At 40.7% G+C, this 16,223-nt stretch overlaps 1 protein-coding gene across 2 annotated transcripts in view; it reads left to right on the top strand.

Annotated features, from left to right (window-relative positions):
• LOC132805701 (polypeptide N-acetylgalactosaminyltransferase 6-like) overlaps window positions 1-16,223 on the top strand; it is a 72,001-nt gene that overhangs the window by 29,216 nt on the left and 26,562 nt on the right. For both annotated transcript variants that reach the window (XM_060820891.1, XM_060820890.1), the window contains 2 exons: window positions 10,021-10,170; window positions 14,813-15,047. In XM_060820891.1, the coding sequence (XP_060676874.1) occupies window positions 10,021-10,170; window positions 14,813-15,047 (385 nt within the window). The remainder of the gene's footprint in view (window positions 1-10,020; window positions 10,171-14,812; window positions 15,048-16,223) is intronic.

Raw genomic sequence — 16,223 nt, 5'->3', positions numbered from 1 at the left:
TTCTTCATTTACTTCTGCTGACTCCTTCGAAAAAACTTGTACATCTGCTCTTCTCTTCCATTTTAAAGTCTCAACATGTAAAGTTTGCTTCCTTCCCTTATTCTTTCTTTCAAAAATATCCTTGGACCTTTTTTTGTTTTAGTGTCTGTCTGCTCAAAGGAGCGTGTTGGGCCAAATGGTCTTTTACTTCTCATTTTTATTGAATTGCCAATAGTAATGGCAGCTGGAAAAAGTGGAACAGCGTTCTATTCCCTAGCATTGACGTTACTGTTCTTGACATACGTAGAATCTTCCACATAGTTGGCACTGCAATGGGTCAAAATGCTTGATAAAGGAGTTCCAGATATCAGGAATTTTCAATGACAGAAAATCTCCTTCAAACTGATTCTACTGATGATCCCCCATCCTCCGGGTATTGTGCTCAGTTAGTAGTGGATGGAGAACATCAGTTTTATACAGAAGCAAGGAGCAATAACTAAACCTTTCCCACCACACCCCCCTCTATTTCACTTTTCAGCAAACCACATGCTTGGACCTCAGATGTAATGTCTCTCACATCCTTAGTTGTTAAGCAAATATGGTGGGCAGCCAGAAAAGCTCGAGTAACTTGACAGTTTAAGCAATAAAGGCCAGATTTCCATTCTATTGCAGAGTTTAGAAGCTGTTGTTCTGGCTCACTCTTCAAACTGCACTTTGATCTCTGGAGTGAATAGGGGAAGTGATTGCTGTTGGTTTGTTAATGTCCCACTGATATCCTGCTCCTCCCCCAGCCCAGCTGCTTTCCTGTTCTCTTGTAGAAATAACGTAACGTCTTGTCAGTTAAATCTGTCTTTGGGTTCCAAATATAGCAGCGCAAAGTACTGTGGTTGGTTGAGACTTGTTGCTGTGCCCAAGATGATTTTGCTCAAATCATTGTGCAAGTATACCCTATTTCCTGTTGGGTGATTGAGGAGGGAAGGAGCGATTACAAGGTTCTTGGTAGTCTCATTTTAAGCTTCTGGTTTTTATGTCATGAACAGCATGCAGTGAATTTTTTTAATGTGTTAATCAAAGGGGTATTTGTGCTAGGGAATGAAACCTCTGTTTCTAACAATCAGAATCTGGATTAAACCTCTCAGGGCAGGTCCAACATGAGTTTTAAATATAACAAGGATCCCACTACAGTTGGGTACAGGTAGCAGAAGGAGGTCATTCAGCTCATTATGCCTGTGCCTGCTTCCTGAAAGACTGATTAACTTTGTCCCTTTCCCCAACAGAAACAAATTCTGCTTATGCCATGTTTATTGCGGAGCTTCCTGTGTGTTGAAAAACTTTGGCATTTTTTAAAAAATCCTAAATTCCCCTATTGTTCTTTTTGGAATCTATTTTAAATTCATTTCTTTTAACCAGTATCCAGCAGGAATATATTTTTGCAAATTTCTGTCACCAGTATGACAACATACTGGAATACTGATCCAGAAGTTTGAATAAATGATCTAGACAGTGGGGGGTGGGGGATGGGGGAGGGGGGCGTGTTGGGAGAGGAGAAATATAGGCTTACAAAGCAAGAGGTACTGCAGCATTACAGGGCAGCTGTTTGGATAATGATAATGAGTAGGACAGGAAGGGTCAGAACGTACAAACATTGCAAACAGCTATATATGGGGACTAAAGGGGAAAAAGTGGGTTAAAACATCAAAATTAATGGCTCTTCAATGCATATAGTATTTTGAACAAAATAGATAAATTAATGGCACAAAAACAGGTTAGCAGGTGTGATCTAATAGCACAATGGAGACGTAATTACAAAGAAATCAAAGATCAAAACTAAATATTGTACAAAGGATCAAGCATTCTGGGTAATCAAATATGGAGGACAGGAAAAAATTGTGGCTGTAAGAGCTGTTTTTTTTTTGAGATATTTTAGGTGTTGGAGGTGATTTCCTCAAATTCCAGGTGCAGCAATTGCTGTTTTATATACAGTTGCATTGCTTTGCAACTTTGGGAGGAAAAAGATCAAAATAGCAGCACTTTAAAAAGGAGCAAGACAGATAAAGGCAGTGACCACATGGTGAGAGAAAGAAACCTATGCTACTGTCTGGCACAGCAGTGAACCTACACAATTACTACCTTTGCTGTTTGAGTTCAGGTATCTCTGGACATCACGGTGCGTCTAGGGAAAATGAACAAACAGCAAAATTCACAGCTGACCTTGGAGGAAACTATGTGGGAAAGCTCACAGCACAGGAACAGATAAGTGCATAGTTTTAAGTACAACCTTGCTATAAATCTACAATAGTGAGGACAGGGGGGTTCTTTCTTGATTATATGTTTTATTGAGAATTGTCTCTCAATTAATATTGTGTGCAATTCTGGTGTCCCTCCTATGATGTTTTATGGATGTTGTGAAACTTGAAAGGGTTCAGAAAAGATTTACAAGGGTGTCACTAGGGTTGGAGGATTTGAGCTATCGGGAAAGGCTGAGTGGACTGGGGCTGTTTTCCCCGGAGTGTCGGAGACTGAGGTGTGACCTTATAGAGATTTATAAAATCATGAGGAGCACAGATAAGATAAACAGACAAGGTCTTTTCCCTGGGGTAGAGGAGTCCAGAACTAGAGGGAATAGGTTTAGGGTGAGAGGGGAAAAAACTTAAAAGCGACTTGAGGGGCAACTTTTCTACACAGAGGGTGATGCATGTGTGGAATGGACTGCCAATTACAGCATTTAAAAGGCATCTGGATAGGTATATGAATAGGGATATGGGCCAAGTGCGGGCAAATGGGACTGGATATCTGATCGGCATGGATGAGTTCGACCGAAGGGTCTGTTTCCGTGCTCTATGATTCCATGACTGGCAAGAAGGCAAAGGTGATTGCGGGGGGAGGGGGGGTAGTATTGTTGGTCCAGGATGGAATAAATATGATTGTGAGAAATAACCTTGGATTGGAAGACATGGAGCAGAGGCATGGAATATTTTTAATAGAGAAAGATTGTAGAAAGCTACAGAGCAGAGATTTGATACTCCTGGTGCATAAATCACAAAATGCTAACAAAATTCGGCTAGTGATAGAGAAGGCAAATAGAATGTTGGCTTTTATATCAAAGGTAGAAGACAGAGGATGGTAGTGGAGGGTTGATTTTCAGACTGGAGACCTGTGACCAGTGGAGTACCACAAGGATTGGTGCTGGATCCACTACATTTTTTCATTTATATAAATGATTTGGATGTGAGCATAAAAGAGGTATAGTTAGTAAGTTTGCAAATAACACCAAAATTGGAGGCGTAATGGACAGTGAAGAAGGTTACCTCAGATTACAACGGCGTCTTGATCAGATGGGCCAGTGGGCTGAGGAGTGGCAGATGGAGTTTAATTTAGATAAATATGAGGTGCTGCATTTTGGGAAAGCAAATCTTAGCAGGACTTATACACTTAATGGTAAGGTCCTTGGGAGTGTTGCTGAACAAAGAGACCTTGGAGTGCAGGTTCATAGCTTCTTGAAAGTGGAGTTTCAAGTAGATAGGATAGTGAAGAAGGCGTTTGGTATGCTTTCCTTTATTGGTCAGAGTATTGAGTACAAGAATTGGGAGGTCATGTTGCGGCTGTACAGGACATTGACTAGGCCACTTTTGGAATATTGCGTCCAATTCTGGTTTCCTTCCAATCGGAAGGATATTGTGAAACTTGAAAGGGCTCAGAAAAGATTTACAAGGATATTGCCAGGGTTGGAGGATTTGAGCTACAGGGAGAGGTTGAATAGGCTTGGGCTGTTTTCCCTGGAGTGTCGGAGGCTGAGGGGTGACCTTATAGTGGTTTATAAAATCATGAGGGGCAAGGATAGGATAAATAGACAAAGTATCTTCCCTGGGGTGGGGGAGTCTATAACTAGAGGGTATAGGTTTAAGGTGAGAGGGGAAAGATACAAAAGAGACCTAAGGGGCAACTTTTTCATGCAGGGGGTGGTGTGTGTATGGAATGAGATGCCAGAGGAAGTGGTGGAGGCTAGTACAATTACAGCATTTAAAAGGCACCTGGATGGGTATATGAATAGGAAGGGTTTGGAGGGATATGGGCCAGGTGCTGGCAGGTGGGAACTAGATTGGGTTGGGATATCTGGTTGGCATGGACGGGTTGGACTGAAGGGTCTGTTTCCATGCTGTATATCTCCATGATTGTATAAAAATAGGGAAATCTTGTTAAAACTATGCCAGGCTCTGGTTAGAACACAGCTGAAATACTGTTAACAGCTTTGGCCTCTGAAATAACTCCACAGAGGATGGTATCCTATCACCAAGACATCCTCCATTTACACATAGAAAGTCCTTAACACTGATCCAGCTCTCAGTGAACAGAACCTCTGATGCTCCTGTTTATTCTTTCTTTTTTTCTTTGTGCGTGTGTAGGTGTGAGACACAGTGAAAGACACAAAGTGTACAAATCTTTATTCAATTTCCACCACCAGGAAGATAGGAAAAACACCCGGGTGGCCAGTGACAAGCAGTGCCCTTCACATCAAAAGGGCAATGCTGTGTGATCAAACAGTGATGCTCCTGTTTATTTTTTTTATTTTATTAAACAAACTACAAAAGTTTACAATAAACATTTACAGCTGTACAAGAGACAGCAATTTTACAAGGGAGAGGGGCAGCAAAGCTAGGCCCCAAACCCTATCATTTGATCATTTTACAGGCAGATGAGGACAACCCTCAAATCCCAGACGCTCCTGTTTATATCTGTCAGCCAGGGCTCCCTGATTGGAGCTGTTAATCTGGTCCAATCAGGGAACTCCCATTCTATGAGGTCTACTTGGTTGACCTCATTACAATCACTGCAGTGCCCTTTTTGAAAGAATGATATCGTGGCACTGGAGGCAGTTCAGAGAAGGTTCACTCAGCTGATCCCGGCTATGGAGAGACAGTCTTATGAGGAGAGGTTGAGTATGTTGGGCCTGTATTCATGGAGTTTAGAAGAATGAGAGGTGACCTGATTGAAACATACAAGGTTCTTCAGTGACTTGACAGGAGAGATATGGAGAGCTTATTGTTCCTTCTGCGAGAGTCTAGGATCAGAGGGCAGAATCTCAGAATAAAGGGTCGCACGTGAAAGGCAGATGAGAAGGAATTTCTTCTCTGAGGGTAGTGAATTGGTAGAATTATTTGCCACAGAGAGCTGTCAAAGCCTGGGCCATTAAATATATTGATGGCAGAGATAGACTGATTTTTAATCAGGAAGGGAATTGCGGGTTGTGGGATAAAGGTGGGAAAGTGAAGTCGAGGGTTATCAGATCGGCCGTGATGTCATGGCAGAAAAGATCTGATGGGCTGAATGGCCTATTTCTGTTCCTTCCTTTTCTGGTAATGTTACTTCAAATTTTGCATCTGAGGAATTTAAATTTAGGCTGGTGAAATAAATTTGAAATAAAAGCTACTGTTGGTAACAGTGACCATGAAACTACTGAACTGAAAAAACTCATCTGATTCACTAAATGTCCTTTAGGAAAGCAAATCACCCACTCTTGCCTTAGCCTAATCAATATGGGTCTGAAGGGATATGGTGTTAATGTCACCAACAAGAAATCCGGAGTCCTAGGAAAATGCTCCAGGCACACTGATTTCAATCCTATCATGGCAGATGGTGAAATTCAAACTCAATAAAAATCTGGAATTAAAAGCTGGCCTAATGCCAATGACATAACCATTCTTGATTGTTGTTCTGGTCACAACATTACAGGAAGGACATAATTTGTTCTGGAAAGAATGCGCAGAAGACTTTATTAGAATGTTGCCAGGCTGAAGAATTGTAGCTATGAGGAGAGGTTGGGGTTGTTTTCCCTGGAACTGAGAAGGCTGAGGGGGGGTGACATGATTGAAGTATACAAAATCAGGAGGGGTATAGATAAGAGTAGACAGGAGGAACCTGTTTCCCTCGGCAAAGAGTTCGAAAACCAGGAGTCCTTGCTTGAATCTATGTGACAGAAGGATTAGAAAGAACATGAGGAATAATGTTTTTACTCAGAGGGTAGGCGCTATCTGGAATTCGTGCTGCCTGAGTTGGTGGTGGAGGCAAAGGCCCTAAGCTCTTAAATTGCAGATCCAGGTATTATGTAAGTGCTGTACGCTGCAGGGCTATGGGCTGTGTGCAGGAAGGTGGGATGAGAAAGGGCATCTGGGTGTCTTTGGGTCAGCATAGACAAGACCGACCGAATGGCCCCCTTCTGTGTTGTATGATTTCTATGGTTCCATAAAGAAACCTCTGGGGAAGAAAATCTGTTCTGTCCTGGTTGGGCCTACATGTGATTTCAGAACCAAAGCACTACAGTTGACTTTTAACTGCCCTCTGAAATGGCCTAGCAATCCACCACCACCTCCTTAAAGGCAGCTAGGGATGTGCAATAAATGCTGATCCAGCCAGTGATGCCCTCTATCCATGAATATGTTCTTAAAAACAAATTTCTCTCATGCTGGAAATTTGTATGGGCATCCCTTCAGAAAAAGATTTCGCTATCTTGGGCAAAACATACTATGATTGCGCTATCTTTCTTTCGCATTCATGTAACAGAACTACACTAGTCTGTGTGCTGCTATACAAGCCAAGTAATGCCATTATGACCTATATTGTCCAGTTCTTGCTTGAGCTTCTCTTATATGTGAATGCTGTATTTTTGAGAAAGTTAATTGATAAAATTGCATCTTCTCCGAGATGCAATGTAGTATTTCCTTTGAAATTACCTACAACATTAAATTCAGTCTGAGTACAATAGTTGCAAGTCCTGGGCTGATTCCATGCTATTATTCTTGTTCTCCTCTGTTATAATTTTTATTTTTATGATTTTATGAATGGTCACAATATTGAGATCCATGCAAACGTGTAATCCTGCTATTGCTGGTTCACTCATGTCCACCAGTCAGTATGCTTATTGCTTCCATGTAGAATTGTCATAGCCTCATTTCATCAACAATGCACCAGTGCAAGGGATGGATGTGCCATTATATACAGTCGATTTTGCTGTCAGAGGTTTATCATTGATTTCCATCCATACAGGTCCATATTTGTCAGTATTCTGACTGGTCGGATGTTTACATTTGTTTGTATTTTATTACTGACATTTTTTGCCCCACACACACTTTCTGAGAGTGTATGACGTTAATCGTGGCACAACCTTTTTATTGTTTGACTTTGTCTTTGAAATGTGTGACATTCACAACCTGTTTGCCTTCTGTTCTGAATCTTCACCCTGGTCTGTCTTTCTGCTTTATGTGCTTGAACTTCTGCAGATCTCTGAGATACTCCTTGTTGTTGTTGCCTGCAAGGTGCACATGTCTTTTTGTTTGCTTGTATCCTATTATGATTTCTGGCTGTATCTTTGGAACCAGAGTTCTGGCATAGGCAAGCCCAGTGTCCTTTTCACCACATGATGTGCAAAGACCTCAATGCAGGACAGCTTCACAGAGACTGCAACAGATCACACTTCCCACATGAGCTGCTTGCTTTCTGCATCCTGGCTACTTGCCAATACTGGTTACTTGCAGTTGATGTTGTCAGGTTGCATTGGCTTCATGTTTTCTGTCATCTTTAAGCAGTGTGTTATGTCCTTTTTCTTTAAGAGGTAGATTTGGAAAAAATTTGATAAGCTGTAGCCAGCTCCATTATCCACTGAGACAGTGATTGCCCTTGCCATGGCACTACTAACAAACTGACTAATTGATTATGGTGGCTGTTATCAAACGAGAGATCAGAATTCGCTATCCAGAGCTGAAGTTTAATTTCACACTGATTTTCCAGTATTTTCCATTGTTTACCAGGATCTCAGTGATCCCCTTAAGATGAACCTGAAGTGTTGATGCTGTGTAGTCCCTTGTTTCCAACGGCTATATTTATTTTCACTGCTTTCTTCTCTGATGCTGCAACAACTCAACCTAAAAAGCAAAGCCCCATCCTTCACATAGAGAACTGAAATTTAAATAGGACCTTTGTGGTTTTCCAATTTATGTAAGAGAATTTGATCATATTTCTAATTTACCTTTTCTTTAGCAAAGGCTGTTAATGTCTGGGAGATTTGTAGTAGTCTCACTGATGCGCTGTGCAGAGATTCAGCAATACAGCTACTGTATTTCATTTAATATTTTTAAAATTTCTGCCTTGAGTTTTCAAATTATTTTTTCTGAGCTTTTTTCGTATTGTGTGCTTTGTTTTCCTTTTTGCATAAGCACACCAGAGGTTGTCTTTATCGAATTCTATGGTTGAAGAGGTGCCCAAATCAGGGACTCATTGTTCCTGTATTATTGTTTTTTTTTTCTGGAGTCTCATTGCAGATGTAACACCTTCAAGTCTTGTCTGAATTCTTCTTCTGTGGTTTTCGAGCTTGCATACCACTGTTGTTTTTGAAAAGTCATTGCTGGTCACCATTGTGCAAAAAAAATGCAACATCAGTAAACAACTCCTGATGAAGGGCTTATACCCAACACATCGATTCCCCTGCTCCTCGGATGCTGCCTGACCGGCTGTGCTTTTCCAGCACCACACTCTTTGAAACTCCCATCCCAGCTGTATTCGGTCCTGCTCCTGCACAGCCCAGCTCCAATCTCAAACTTATAATTTGGGTGGGAGGGTGGGCAGATGGATAAGTGAAATAGGGATGCGTCTTTATCACTGACTGGAGTGATGTTTTAAAACTTTATGACAATTTAACCAAAATTTGAAACTGCTAACTAAGTAGTAAAAAGTGAGGTCTGCAGATGCTGGAGATCAGAGCTGAAAATGTGTTGCTGGTTAAAGCGCAGCAGGTCAGGCAGCATCCAAGGAACAGGAAATTCGACGTTTCGGGCCAGAGCCCCTGATGAAGGGCTCTGGCCCGAAACGTCGAATTTCCTGTTCCTTGGATGCTGCCTGACCTGCTGTGCTTTAACCAGCAACACATTTTCAACTGCTAACTAAGCTCAGCTTTGTTGATGATATAACTGATTCCTGTTAAGAGAACATAAACACTGCCCCAAAGAGAATTTAAAATATTTCGTCGTCAATATGCTTCAGTAATCCAACTGCTTAAGAGTTTAACTGAACTACCTTTTTATAATTTAAAACTCTTTTAAAACAATCAAAATCAGGTTAAGCAGCCCCTGACTGGGTAGTTAAAGACAGCCTGGTTATTAGACAGGCTTCAGGTGGCTAACCTATAAAGGTTTTGTATGTTTTGATCAGATTATATTCTGTCACAACTTTTTCATGCTTATAAACTAGTGGCCTTGAAATTTTCAATAAACACTCCCCAACTACTAATAGCTATGCTTTAACAGCCTCATACAGTATGGAAACAGACCCTTCGGTTCAACTTGTCCATGCTGACTGTAATCCTAAATTAATCTCACTTGCTTGTGCTTGGCCCTATCCCTCCAAACACTACTTACTCGTACTTATCCAAGTGTTGTAACTGTACCCTCGTTCACGACTTTCTCTGGAAGTTCACTTCACACACGAGCCACTCTGTAAAAAGGTTGCCCCTTTTCATGTCTTTTTAAATATTTCTCTTCTCATCCTAAAAATATGTTCCCTCATCTTGAAATTCCCTACCCTAAGGAAAAGACACCTACCATTCACCCTACCTATGCCCTTCATGATTTTATAAATTTCTATAAGGTCACCCCTCAACCTCCGACACTCCAGTCGAAAAAGTCCCAGCCTCTCCTTATAACTCAAACCTTCTATTTCTGGCAACATCCTAATAGGTCTTTACTGAACTCTCTCTCCAGCTCTATAAAATTCTCTCTGGTATCTTGCCCAAAGTGTACTCTTGTGACTGCTGATGGGCTGTTCTACGATGGACAGCATTATGGTCAAATCAGTTCTCTCTCTCTCAGTATAAAGACACGTACCGAGCAAATACGTTCCAGTGATGAGAAACTTATTCCAACTCCCCGCCATCCCCTTGAATGTACTGGAGTCTATGAAGGGCTCCTGCCCAAAAAGTCGATTTTCCTGTTCCTCAGATGCTGCCTGACCTGTGATTTTCCAGCACCACTCTAATCTAGATTCTAATTTTTCCAGACTATTTAAAAGAACAACTGGATGAATATGTAAAGCAGTTCCGGATAGTGAAGGTTGTCCGACAAGTGGAAAGGAAGGGATTGATAACTGCGAGGCTCCTGGGGGCTAGTGTCGCCACTGGAGAAGTGTTGACTTTTCTTGATGCTCACTGTAAGTATATTCATACGTTTCTCTCGTGTATCAAATGGGCAATCATGCAATGAAACATAAGCAGTTTTTCTGTCCAGACAAACTAGAAAATAAATATAAACCCTTGCAAGTTGTCTTCTGGCTAAAAAGGATGCTATTCATATTTTTTTTTAAAAAAAAGTCCTGCATCCTGAATTTTGTGATTGGTTTTATTAAAATTAGCCATTTATATTGTCCTATTTACATCCATCGGATGACCCAAATGCTTCATAGTCAATGCGTGTTGTTTGAAGTGTAATTACTTTGTATTGTAGGAAATTGTAGCAGCTAATTCACGTGGAGGAAGTTCCCGAAAACACCAATGACATAAATGATCAAAACCACAATTCTGCCAATCGTGTCCTTGGAGTGATCCATGAACTGTGAATTGTATAAGCTCATTTAGAGCCCCTTTTTTAAGTTTTTCAGTGTTTCTGTTTTAAAATAACAAGCAGCACACATTTATTCTTTTTAAACAAGATAAAAGGTTAATTTATGATTTCACTATTGCTGACAGTTATCCAATTAAAGGATGGTAAAATTATTAGTTAAAATGCAGTCAGATTTAAAGTAATGAAGGATAAAAGTTGGTTCAGTGCAGTAGTCCTTTGGTTAATTTGCCTTCCTCATTTCCCTGTTGAGACATCTCTGTCATGATTTCTACATACAAAATGGTCACTCACAGCCTGCCTTGAACAGATCAAAACATAAAACGGTTGTTGTCCCAATACTTGTGAATCATATCTTCCATGTTAAGTACTGGGTTGCCTAGGCCTGGGGCATAATCATTGTCTTTTAGCCATCGTGATTAACTGTCAACTGCCTGAGCCCTAAATTTAGATGGCTCTCATTGTCAGATTGTGATGAGCTAGAAAGTGCTACTCACGTCTCCATGGGAGCCACTGTTAATAGGGGTTTCTGTTAACCCTTGAATATGTTCATTTGAATTTCAAAAAGTATCTCTGATTTGCTCCTGAGGTAAGTAATCTAGTCGCATGCCAGCATAATTTGTAAATGTGGTCCTGCCTTCTGGAAGCCATTTTTACAAACTATCAAGTTGATATATTCAATCCCTGACCCAATCTCTCCATATGAAAGAAAGGTTGATGAAGAAAGGCCAATCAAAGCTCCTCTACTGCCCTAATATAACTCCTGATTCTCATAAAGCTTGACATAATATTTCCAACATCATCATCGGGTCAGACAGAAATATGACACAGAACAATAGAGCTTGGGAAGCAAGATAGATTTCTACATCACAAATAGATAGCAAGATAGATTTCTACACCATCTGATCTCCAGTATCTGCAGTCCTCACCTTCTCCTAGTTGCTTTTAGCCTTACTACAAAGCCTCTTCCAAGGATGCCGACCTTGAAGAAGTTCTCCTGTCACATTCCTGATGAAGGGCTTATGCCCGAAACATCGATTCTCCTTCCTCTCGGATGCTGCCTGACCTGCTGTGCTTTTCCAGCACCACATTCTCAACTCTAATCTCCAGCATCTGCAGTCCTCACCATCTACTACTTCCACATCGTAAAGTTTGAATAAACCAGTGTCAGTTCTATACATTTGCTTCTTCAAAGGAAAGACCTGGAACGTGAATTTGATCATCAGTTCTAAAGTTTGAAACAGAATGGTCGACAATTTTCAAAACATTATGGAGGTCAAGAAGCATATGCTGTCAGTGAAAGCAACTGAAAATGATACATAACAGTAGTACATGGAGCATTTCAAGGAATATGGTACGCTGTAGTCTGATTGACAAACGGCTGATCCCAAACAGTTTTGTATGAAAGCCATTCTGCAATTAAAAGTAAGCTAATGCTGGATAAATCCTTGTAATTACCAGCCAATCACTAGGGCCCACCTGAGATGAGTTGAGGGCTTTCTTAGCAAAACTGGTGAGTGAAGTCACAAGTAATAGTGGATTGAAATCAAACATTTTTTGCACATCAGGACAAGACAACAGTTTGGAGACCTTTTGTGAAGCACTTTGGGACAGAGAGTTATACAGCATGGAAACAGACCCTTTGATCCAACCAGTCCATGCCGACCATAATCCCAAACTGAACTAGTCCCACCTGCCTGCACTTGGCCAATATCCCTCCAAACCTTTCTTATTCATGTACTTATCTAAATGTCTTTTTAAATGTTGTAACTGTGTCCGCATCCACCACTTGCTCTAGAAGTTCATTCCACACACGATCTACTCTGTGTAAAATAACATCTTGAATGTTGTGAAAGATATTATGTAAATTAAAAATATTTCTTCCTCATTTCTTGTCTCTCTCCCCTCGCTGACTAGGAATTTCCACAAAGGCTGAGTTTAAATTGGTGTCGATTCCAATCTTTAATTCGTGGTAAATTCCTAATATCTTTGGGAAGGCAATAACTGGAAGGAGGAATGAGCTGAATAGATGTAAGAAACAATCTTCCAGGGAGGGTGGATTTGCCAAGGCCTGGGAGTAAGTTACCAGCCTACCCTACTGGTTAGGGATTGTGTGGCCCAAACAAAGGCTTAAGGAACATGAGAAAACCACTTCATAATTGGAAAACTGTAACTAAATTCCAGTTTAATTTTAGTTCATTCCAATTTCTCTGAAGTGTGGCTGTTTTGTTACTTAAATAGAAATAGAAATTCTGAATTTGCTCAAAATACCAGCTGCAATTTATTTCAAGCTGAACAAATGAACACTTGTTAACAGACACAACCAATTACTGAATTTCATTCACTTCTTTCAAGTTTAAAAAAAACTGATTTTGTTTTGGGAGTCCAACCTATGTGAAGTTTACATTTCTTTCCTGAAGAGGTCTCCAATTTGATGTGTGATCTATGTATCTGTCAATATAGTCAATTTACATCCTTCTTTAAAATTTACATTAGTTAGTCAAACAACTGAATTGCACACTAGTGTATTGTGGCCAAACTAGTTTGATTTATTTCCTTTCAGTTGTTTTCTCCATGTAATGCATTCTAGAAATGTCCTTGCTGTTTTGCGGCCCCATTGCGAAAACATTCTGCTAATATTTTTCCCTTTGTCCTAAAGATAGTTACTTGTAGTGGAATACAGATCCGTGATTGCTGGCAGCATTTCATTACCTCATTCAAATAGCCAGTTTTTAAAAAGATATATAAATGAGCCTGAACAGTGATCATCACAGAGCCATTTGCCTATGTATTATATCACTTTGTGTTTCAAGTTGTCCGATCGCTCACTGTGTTTTGTCACCGTGCTAGGTAACATCATCCTCCTCCTCCGGTGAAGCGTTGATGTTCTGTCCCACTTGCTATTTATGTGTCTCAGTTTGTTGTAGTGGGTGATATAATTTCCGGTTCTGTTTCCGAGAGGTTGGTGAATGAAGTCCAGATTTATATGGAGTTCTGGTTTGAATGCCAGGACTCTAGGAATTCCTGTATGTGTCTTTTTTGGCTTGTCCAAAGATGGTTGCATTGTCCCATTGAACTGGTGTCCCTCTTCGCCTGTCTGTATGGATACTAGTGATAGTTGATCATGTCTTTTGGTGGCTAGTTGGTGCTCATGTATCTTGGTGGCTAGTTTTCTGCCCGTTTGTCCAATATAATGTTAGTTGCAGTCATTGCAGGGTACTTCGTATGTTATGTTTGTTCTGCTGGCTGTGGATATGGGGTCCTTCGAATTCATCATTAGCTGTTTCAGTGTGGTGGTAGATTTGTGAGCTACCATGATGCCTAGGGGCCGGAGTAGTCTGGTGGTCATTTCTGAAATGTCTTTGATGTACGGTAAGGTGGCTAGAGTCTCTGGGCGTGTTGTCTTCCTGTTTTGGTACGTTGTGCAGGAATCAGTGGACTGCGCATATCGGGTAACCGTTGTTCCTGAATATGTTGTATAGTGTTTCTCCTTGGCTTCTCATGGTTCCGGGGTGCTGCAATGTGTTGCGGCTCTGAGGGACCATCCTGGAACAGGCCAAACAAAGACATGCGTGGGAATTACTAGAGGCCTGGCGTTCAAACTCCATTAACAAACATACAGATCTGGAGCCCATTTACCAACCTCTCAGAAACAGAACCGGAAATGATATCACCCACTAGAACAAGACAAGACACACACATAGCAGGCAGGACAGAACACCAATGCTTCACTGGAGACTCACTAATGATGTCACCTAACATGGTGATGGAATGTCTGAGAACAAACCCACCAGCTCAGCGAGCAAACAGACAACCGGAAACACGATCTGAGCTACAACCCTTCTCCAAGACCTCAAGCGTCACTTTGTGTTATAGCTGAGCTTGACTTTTATCAGAATTGAACCGAAGAATTGAAAGTTCAGGGTGGTCAAAGTGTGGAATTAATTGTCTTAAAACAGCAAAAGCTACTGAAGTGTTTAAAAGGAAACTGCAAACCTACCTCGGAAGTGAAGTGATTGTAAGTAAAGGCTAGGGATTAAAGTTATGGAGATGAGAGTTCCTGTGTTTAAACAAAGATGGCAAAGTAGGGTGGTTGTCCAGATTGCCTGTTTCAGTACTACTCTACCCAGGATGGGGCAAATTGAACCACTGCCTGTTGGGAATGAAAATTGGAACTTTTTTTTTCTCAAGCTCTAACAGAAACCTTGGCTTTTTCTATTCTCTTAAATATTTAGGTGAGTGCTTCAATGGCTGGCTGGAACCTTTGCTGGGAAGAATAGCTGAAAATTATACAGCTGTGGTAAGCCCTGACATCACTACCATTGACCTCAATACCTTTGAAGTATCCAAACCTGTCCAGTATGGAAGGCAGCACAATCGAGGTAACTTTGACTGGAGTTTATCATTTGGCTGGGAGGCCATTCCACCTCATGAGATAGAAAGAAGAAAAGATGAAACCTATCCAATCAAGTGAGTGCCTTGTACATGTGGTGACTTGTACATGTGGTACATGTGTAAATGTATATTCAACAACACTGGCTGAGAAATGGAATGGGACAACCAAGGTTTGACTACCTAAAGAGATACATTCTTGTATAAGTTATAGCACACCCAGCATCATGGTGAATTAGTAAGATTTACCTAATTATTGCATTTCCACCCAGACAATCTCAAGCCTAAAGAATTGCTTGGGTGGCAAATTGATGGGATAATTTTACTCTGTAAATTGGGTTGAGGTTGGCTAACCCCTTTTCATGTAGGATACTTGCAGTTGTGAAGATGAATTCACAATGTGGTGATTTGTGGGTTGATACCTGAACAACTATCGTCGATACTTTAATGTATCTATATAAAATATTGAGAATATTCATTGGGGAATGTCTGTTAGAAACACAGGTTGAGTCAATGCCCAATTGTTTCACCCAATGTCAAAACAAAATCCTCTTCCCTTATTCACCAGGATGAAGTTATTTTTAAAGTTCATTTTAAAATAACCCAAATAGCATCAGGTTTTGTGATTGACCAGATCAGCGGGTTTCCTCTTGCACTAATAACTCTCACTGTCACAGATGCTGCTGGGTCCTTGCAGAAATGATCCCAACTGTTAAATGCAGCAGAAGGATATGGTATTCTTGAGTTTTGAAAGCTCCTGTGTAGTGCTGTCCTGTCATTTGATGCTTTTTAAAAAAATTCCTAAAACATGGGCCAATGCTCTCAGCTGCTCCACCTACTTCCAATACACTCAAGGATACTGATAGATCTCACTTGGGGCTTATACAGTCAACATAGTTTGACAAACAGCAAATTAATTTTGAATGTCCTATTTAACTGCAGACTTGAGGCCAAAATAACATCTTCTATCAATCACTATCCATTCTTTAATAACAATTTATTACAAAATCACATTTGCAGATATATTATGTGGGTTTAGGGACTCTTTCTTCTTACCCTTACTCCCTGACAAATGTAACAGCTGGTTGAAGCAGTCAGTAGCTGATCATGAGAGATTAGAAAGTCTTGCCTTTAACCTCTGGTCTTTGCTTAATTTGTAGAACTCAGGATGGTAGCAGGTGCCTGGGCTGATTGGGGCATAAAAGGAAGGGATTACCTAGTATTTGAAGTAATAACATGTCAAGTTTATATGTC

The sequence above is a fragment of the Hemiscyllium ocellatum genome, chromosome X (assembly GCF_020745735.1).
Source record: "Hemiscyllium ocellatum isolate sHemOce1 chromosome X, sHemOce1.pat.X.cur, whole genome shotgun sequence".
In the NCBI taxonomy this organism is placed as follows: Eukaryota; Metazoa; Chordata; class Chondrichthyes; order Orectolobiformes; family Hemiscylliidae; genus Hemiscyllium; species Hemiscyllium ocellatum.
This window is presented reverse-complemented; position numbering and strand designations above follow the sequence as displayed.